Genomic DNA, 8,301 nt, shown 5'->3' on the forward strand with positions numbered 1-8,301 from the left:
AAAATTAAAATAGAAAACTCCGGGATGTTAGCAGTGATAACACGTAGCGGTTATTGTTCATATGAAAATGACTGCAAGTATTAATAATATTTTGTAAGCAAAATTTTAAAACGACATTTAAGGACAAATTGTTGTTATGGCCGAGCTTTGAGACGAGCATTTGAAATAACCGTTCATTGCTTACTGTAAAATCCGCGTCATCAATCTTCGACAAATGTGCTTGTAAACAAATCCAGCTTCTTCTGAAATTAGCAACACTTGAATGTTTAAAAATTTTCGGGTTTTGCCAGAATGTACACCGACAGAAGATGAGCATTTGGTCACTAAAGGGCTTCTCAACATGTCTGCTCGGACGCTGCAGGAGCTGGTCGCCGCCGCTGCCTCCCTGCACGCCGACAGGCTGGCTGTGACACACTCGGTGTCCGGAAAACCATCGGCGTCCCTCACCTACAGAGACCTGGTTCAACTCGCCGATGAATTCTCTCGTGCTTTGCAAAATAACTGTTCTCCTAGGAGCGGGGTGATCGGGCTTTACTGCAGAGATGATTTGTTTGTACCTGTCTGGATTTTGGGGTGAGTGCAAACCTTAGAGATCGACCTCTGTAATTTATTTATGGGCGATATTAGTGATCAGAATCAAGGAGACGGAAATTGAGGCAACAAAAAAAAAAAACCCACAAAAAGGAAAGTTGTCATTCCAAGCTACGATAATTTATATCAAAATATATACAGTGAATTCTTATTTATGTGACAGGTACAATGCATGTTAATAAAAGAGAGTACACAGAAGATTCAAGGATGTAGTAGAGTAGAATTTGCAGGTGACAAGATAAGATAACCTTTAGTTGTCCCACATGTGGAAAGTTTGTTTTGTTACAGCAGAAAGTGGACAGTGCAAAGTTACATAGCAAAACTTAGAAAACACTGGAATAGAATAAGATAAGATACTGTACACAATAGAATAGAATAAAATTAAAAATAAAGAATAAAATAAAACAAATGCTATATGCAACTGAGTATAATACAACGATGTCAGAAAAGAGTATTGCACTTAGTTTTATTGCTATTGCACATGCGTGTGTTTGGTCAGTTGGAAGTCTTTGTTGTGGTGTCTGACAGCAGTGGGGAGGAAAGACCTGCAAATCTCTCCGTCCCACATCGTGGGTGCCGCATCCTGCCACTGAAGGAGTTGCTCAGTGCTGTCAGAGTCTGCATGGGGTGGGAGATGTTGTCCAGCAGGGATGACAGCTTAGCCACCATTCTCCTATCATTCACCACCTCCACTGGGTCCAGAGGGCATCCTAGAACAGAGCTGAAGAGCTGTCATATTCAGAACTTCTCATTATTTTAATATTTGTCAGTGCCTATGTGCTTCTTGTGTGTTATGGCTGCATGTGCCTCACTGCTCTATAACAAATCATAACTCACAAATGACTCTGCTTTGTTTGTCAGGATCTTGCAATCCTCTGCTGCTTACGTCCCACTGGACCCAGAATCTCCTGGACTCCTCTCTGCCAGAGTCATGAACCAATGTGGCCTCAAGTACTGTGCTGTACAGACCGACCTCCTGCAGGTTGAATTTTGTCATATTTTATCAGCATTAATACAACAGCTGTGAGTAATTTTGCAAATGTAATACTCAGGCCTCACTTAACCCTCGGAGTAAAAGAGTAAAAAAAACTCATAAAAAATATATATGTGGGGTAATCAGGTTTTTAGTTTTTAACTGTTGCAAATCTGCAACGCCTGCCTTGAGAGGGTTAAAAGGTTAAACCATCCAGATGATGAAAACACACGAGAAAGGCCATGGTCTTATTTATTTATTAAGGCCAACAGCCACCTTTGTCTTTCCAGATTTAGTACATAAAAATACACACAGCCATGGAGACATCCTGAGAAAGAACCCCACCCCAAAAGACATGGAAATATAAAATAATGATAAAATTAGATATTCACAAAGCTGACACTGACCTATTACAACAAGGGCTCCACAGTGGGACTTTGATTCTGTCTGATTCTGTCCATCTAGTATAACAATCTGTGCAATAGCCAACCCAAGATTCTAATTAATTAATCCAGCTACGTAACCTGAGAACATCTTACTAGCCAGATGACTGTGGATTTTGGGGTGTTTGGGTTGAATTTTTCTTTACAAAACCCAATTCAAGATCCCCTCCTGTGCAGTAACAAAAAATATTCCAAGTGTATGTTTCCTACAGATGACTCGTCTGTAATATTAAGAGTTTTTTTTTTAATGCAATATCAGAACACCTTTGTAAATTCTTTGTTAATGAATTGTGTTTTTTTGTGAATATTTATATTGCTATTGTTTTTTTCAACTTAAAGCAATTTCAGGCAGCTCTCATCAAACACGTAACTGTGGAAGTTTGTGTGGAGCTGCTCAAGTTCAAACTGACTCTGATTCACATCAAGCCGCTGCGAGTCGCCCAGCGTGAACGAGGAGCAGGACAAACTTCATCAGTAAATGATCTCAGCGGTTCAGCTGTGGAGCAAGACGACGCTGGGCGCAGGGAGTTGGCGTATGTGCTGCACACATCGGGAACAACAGGCTTTCCAAAGACTGTCAGGGTACCACACAGGTGTATACTTCCCAACATACTGCATCTGAGGTCAGTAAGGAATCATTTATGCCTTTGCCTGTTGTAGAGTGGCATTTTCAGTCCAAGACAAATCCCTTCTCTTTCTGCTCAGATCTTTGTTTCAGATGAGGCCGGATGATGTGGTTTTCCTCGCCTCACCTTTAACCTTTGATCCCTCAGTAGTGGATATTTTTCTCGCCTTATCATCTGGGGCTCAACTCCTCATTGTCCCTAATGTGATTAAGAAAATGCCCAATCGACTAGCTGAACTGTTGTTCAACGATCACAAGACAACTGTCCTCCAGGCAAGTGTAGAGCCAGTTGTGTTTGTGAGGCAGTATTCCTTGTTTGTGCAATGCTTCATTTTCACTGTTGTCACAGGTCACGCCCACTCTGCTGTTGCGCTTCGGCCATCGTATTCTAAAACAGGACGTGCTGTCGTGCGGCTCTTCACTGCGGGTGTTGGCTCTGGGTGGAGAAGCCTGCCCGTCGCCCGCTCTGCTGGAGAGCTGGAGACATGAGGACAATAAAACCAAAATCTACAACATCTACGGGATCACTGAGGTTTCCTGCTGGGCCAGCTGTTACAGAATACCAGAGTCTCTGCTGCGGTCAAGTAACCTGTGAGTGGACCCCCCGTTTTAAAATGTTCATGACTTCTACAAGTTTGTCCTACAGATGTAGGAGTTATCTAACATTACAAACATCTCACAGCACGGTGTCTTCTGTGCCTCTCGGGACTCCTCTGATGGGCACAGTGGTGGAAGTCAGAGATGAACATGGCTGTGTTGTTTCAGAGGGTGAAGGACAGATCTTCATAGGTAGGAAAAACACTGTGAGTTCTCTGCAAATTAATCACATTGAGATGAAGAAAAACCTCATGAATTCATATGATCGTTTGTGCAGGTGGAGAGGACCGAGTGTGTCTCTTGGATGATGAAGACACTGTTGTCCCTGGGACGATGAGGGCTACAGGAGACTGGGTGAATGTTAAAGATGGACAGCTGCACTACCTGGGACGGAGAGACCGACTGATCAAACGCAATGGAAAACGAGTGAACTTAGACAGCCTGCAGCAAGTAAGATGTTTTCTGATGTATGAATTATAAGTCACGTGATTGATTCAAAAAAGAAATAAGTCCACTGGCTTAGCCTCATGTTAGACCAAGACTGACACATGAAGGAACACACATCACTCGTGCTTTTAACATCCAACAACTTTTACGTCTTATCCAGGTCACAGTGTCAGCAGAGAAGCCCAGACCTTGGTTTCTGAGGGATGAGCTTGACCACCTCCCCAAAATACCCTCCCCAAGCTCAGTCAGAGTTGTAGCAACGTGTTTCCGAGCTAGCCAAGAAATATAATCTCTCTGCCTGGCCTGGGTCTGCTCCAGGGCCTGTTCTTGTTAGAACATGCCTGGAATACCTCAACTGGGAGGCGCCTTAGTCAGTTTCTCGAGCCACTTCAACTGGATCCTTTTTTTAACATACTGAAGGCAAAGCTGATGTACTGATTGTGGTAAATTAAAGGAAAGATTTGAATCCTTAACCCCCACCCTAAAGAAATCTGGTGTCTCTGTTATGAACCAGTTTCCTCACTCAGATTCACTGTTACTAAAAATAATGAAAGACTATTTTTTCAATTTATTGTCACATACACACAGCAATAAGAAAAAAAGAGCAAACAAGAGAAAAGCAGTTTTAGCTGATTAATAATTGCGTTTTTAAACTGGTGGCACCTTTTCTTAATGCTGTACTTTAATGTGGATACTTTTCATTAATTCTTTGTAAACAAAATACCTTTTCAACATCTTTTTAACACCTTTATGATTTTGATTTACATCTCCCCTCCTGCAGGTCCTGCTGAGTCTCCCTCAGGTGGAAGCCTGCGCTGTGGGTCTGCACCAAGGATTTCGACTTCTCGCCTTTGTCGTGGCATCCACATCTGGACACCAGAAGGCAGCTTCCACCTCCGCATCTGTACAGCAACGTGCAGAACAAATTCCCTCTGCTTGTGCTTTTGGTGAGCATGCTGAGAACCTACCCTCTTCTGTCAACCCCCCCCTGGAGGAGTCAGGCGGTGCAGACGGAGATCTGAAGAAGCTCATTCTGAGCCAGTTGTCTCTGCTGCTGCCTGCTCACAGCGTTCCTGACACGCTGGTGCTCGTCCCGGCTTTATGCCTGACTGCTCACGGTGAGCTTTAGACACGCTGTCACTGCTGAGGAGAAACAGCAGCTAATTCATTCACCACTTTATCCATTCACCTTTCTAACTATCGTTTTTTGATAGGCAAAGTCAACATGGAGGCATTAGTCCGAGTTTATGAAAAACAGAGACAGTGTTTAGAGTCTTCACAGAGAAATCGCAGTGAACTGAGGCAAATTCTTCAGACTCTGTGGCGGGTATTTTCATTTTTGATGACAACATTCATGCTCTAAATTTAAATAAACCGTTGTCTCCTTATGTTCATTCTCTTTTAAACTATCTATCAACAGGATACTTTAAATCTTGCTGTAGATGTTACCGTTGACGAGAAGTCCAAGTTCCTGTTCAGTGGAGGAGATTCTCTGAAGGCTCTGCGTCTCTGTGAAGACATCCTCACTGCTGTGGGAGTGACCTCACCAGAGCTCCTGGAGGTTATACTTGATGGGACCTTCTCTGACATCGTGAATCATGTTGCCAGAGCAAGAGGAATCTTGGAGCATGAGAACAGCCAGTCAACGCCATCTCAGGCCAAGAGACGGCACGTCGAATCCACGTCTCAGGTACTAGAAAAGAGAGTGCGCAAAGACTGGACAGCAGCTGAGAGTCTGCAGGTGGAGAAACAGGCTGTGAAAGTCATAAGAAGAGGGGGCGAGGTGATAGAGATGAACATCAGATATACAGAAGATGATAAAACAGTGCAGAATCAACTCCTCGGAGAAAGGGAGTCTTGTGGAGAAGCTGATTTGGGCCTCAGTCTGAGCTGGTCCTCAGACACAGGCAGATGTGTGGACGCCTCCCCGGTGCTTCTAGTACAAAACAGAGCTGATCACAGGTCAGATTTGTTCAAAGCAACAGTGTTTATCGGCTCACACTCCCACAGGATCCAGGCTTTAGAGGTCGCCACCGGAAACCTAATGTGGGAGCGAGTTCTTGGAGACAGAATCGAGGCCTCTGCTGCCGTGTCTCACTGTGGTGCCCTTGTTGTAATAGGTAAGTGTCAGCTTTGTGAATACCTAATGTTCAGGAGGTTTTATTACTTTATATTTCTATCTTTTTTTTGGGGGGGGGGGTTCTTTCACAGGATGTTATGACGGCTGTGTGTATTTTTTATGCACTGAAACTGGAAAGACACAGTGGGTGTTTGAGACGGGAGATGCTGTGAAGAGCTGTCCTGCTGTGGATCCTCTCACTGGTCTGGTGGTAGTGGGCTCACACGATGGGTACGTTTACGCCCTAAACTCAGAGGTGAGTGCTCGATGCAAAGAGACACAAGGACTCGAATGATTCAGAAAAGTCACAGATTGATGGTTGCACTCGATACCTGTCTCACGTGTTTGAAGCAGACACTCTATTTTCTGTTTTCAGGTTCAGAAGTGTGTTTGGAAGTGTCACTGTGGTGGAGGAGCTGTGTTTTCTTCTCCACGTCTTCACGCGTCACGCCGTCAGGTGTACGCGGCTTCACTGGGAGGACGCCTGCTCTGTCTCAGCATCGTAAGTGAAGGTCGTTTTGCCATTTGGTGCACAAGTGGAAATAAGAAAGGAAGAGGCACGAGTCTGTTTGAATCACAAATTTTTGTAAAAATATTTCTATGATGACTTTGAGGGTGTTAGTTTAACGTTTAAAATGAGAAAGCTCTTCATCTTTCAGCTGTTCCCTTTAGGAGTCGCCATGCAGATCATCTGTCTCCATCTCACACTATCGCTAGCATCCTCCTCTGTCACGTCAACCCTCTGCATGTCCATTTTCACTACATTCATGAACTTTCTCTGTAGCCTTCCTCTTTCCCTTATGTGCACATTTGTCTCAAAAGAGAAATTTGCTACTGACTATAAAACATTAAAAAAGGAGAATAATAAGAGTGATGGCCCTACATGTCTCACGTGTGTTTCTCTTTCCCAGGACAGTGGAGATGTCTTGTGGTCTTACTGCAGAGACACTCCTTTCTTCTCCTCACCAAACTGCTTCTCTGAGCACATTGTGATCGGCTCGGTTGATGGACACATCTGCTGCTTCAGCAACACAGGGAAACTTGTAAGGAGCTCACTTTTTGTTATAATATTTTCCAGTTACTATATATACAAAACCTGATTTGCTGAAGATTTGAGCGATTTCGGGGGTTTTGGTTTTTTTTTTTGGTTTTTTTTACATTAAAGTCACAACCATTCATTACGACAACATTCAAATGTACTCGTATGGTGAAAAGGGGGGAAGGGGCCTGGCTATTTTCTGAATCCTCTGTGTAATTCATAACTGTATGACCCTTGTGTGTATTTGCAGCTGTGGCAGTTTCTAACAAAGGGTCCAGTTTTCTCCTCTCCATGCATCACGTCAGACCAGCAGAGACTTCTGTGTGGATCACATGACGGTTGCCTGTACTGTTTGAATTGTGCAGATGGCTCTTTGGTTTGGACTTTTCAGACGACAGGCAAGGTGTACTCCACCCCATTTGTGTTTGACGGCTCAGCTGTGGGAAAAAGGGGTTCACTGGTGGGCCTGGCCTCCACTGACGGCACAGTCTGGATCCTGGATGGAAAAGACGGACGGATGTTGGCCTCGCATACCTTTCCCGGGGAGCTGTTTTCATCCCCGGTGGTGTGGGAAAGGTCACTCCTAGTCGGATGTCGTAATGACTATGTGTATTGTCTGAGCCTGAGTGTAAAAGAGGAAACGTAGAAGGATATATTTTATTTTTGTACCTTTTTTAAAAAAAAACAATAAACACAACTTGTTTGTCAGTGAAGTGAGGTGTTTTGGGAAATAGGATTTTTAAGTCAATTCTACTTGTTTTCTGAGATCCATATGTCTTGTTACACATTACAAGCTTAGTTGAGGCATTTTTTTAGAACTCATCAATCGTTATAATTTCAAAGGGAGTCCACATCCCTGATGTGACCATCTCAGGCATGCACTCTGCCCCACCCACTTTCCGTTTAAACCAGGGTGGTGTTGGGGCCCGCCAAAACACACAGAGCTGTAAATGGAAACAGCTGTGCTGATTACTGCACGTCGCAGGTCACTGGGTTACACTTACACTGGGACAAATCTAGTGAACATACACTATATTGCCAAAAGTATTTGCTCATCTGCCTTCACATGCATATAAATGTTGGAGGAGAAGCCCTAGCTCACAGTGTCCACTCTGATTCATCCCAAAGATGTTCTGTTGGGTGGAGGTCAGGCCTCTGTGCACCATGCTTTATGCACCTGTAGCCATGGAAGTAATCGAAACACCCGAATTCAGTGGTTTGGATGGGTGAGTGAATACTTTTGATGATATAGTTTACCAAAAGTATATCAAAACCATTTTTAGATTATGTCCCAATTAGAATAATGTAAAACAGAGAAGGAAGCGAGCTAAAACAGCTTGTTTCATTCAAATATGAACTCAAGGGCTGCACCGAGACTTAGCAGTAAGGTAAACGGATTAATTTGAATTATGAATCATGTAAAGCCACTTCAAGAATAGAAATATGGAGTTTGTAATGAGCATAGTA

General features: G+C 43.6%; 1 protein-coding gene across 2 annotated transcripts; it reads left to right on the plus strand.

Moving 5' to 3' along the window:
* Positions 1-4: 4 nt before the first annotated feature.
* On the plus strand, positions 5-7,547 carry aasdh (aminoadipate-semialdehyde dehydrogenase). 2 transcript variants are annotated; one of them, XR_014890742.1, is made up of 14 exons: positions 5-573; positions 1,453-1,573; positions 2,347-2,630; positions 2,713-2,905; positions 2,982-3,223; positions 3,315-3,421; positions 3,507-3,679; positions 4,458-4,794; positions 4,891-5,003; positions 5,097-5,796; positions 5,888-6,051; positions 6,172-6,297; positions 6,712-6,838; positions 7,085-7,225. XR_014890742.1 is itself a non-coding variant. In XM_085265079.1 (14 exons), the coding sequence occupies exons 1-14, from the start codon at positions 263-265 to the stop codon at positions 7,478-7,480; spliced, it is 3,399 nt and encodes a 1,132-aa protein (XP_085121205.1). In that variant the 5' UTR covers positions 8-262; the 3' UTR covers positions 7,481-7,547. The 2 variants fall into 2 exon arrangements, 1 of the variants encoding a protein (XP_085121205.1); XM_085265079.1 differs by having other exon boundaries at positions 8-573; positions 6,707-6,838; positions 7,085-7,547.
* Positions 7,548-8,301: the final 754 nt, after the last annotated feature.

The sequence above is a fragment of the Mchenga conophoros genome, linkage group LG23 (assembly GCF_057382185.1).
Source record: "Mchenga conophoros isolate Kocher_MC1m ecotype Shallow Benthic linkage group LG23, M_conophoros_male_GT1.1, whole genome shotgun sequence".
NCBI lineage: Eukaryota > Metazoa > Chordata > Actinopteri > Cichliformes > Cichlidae > Mchenga > Mchenga conophoros.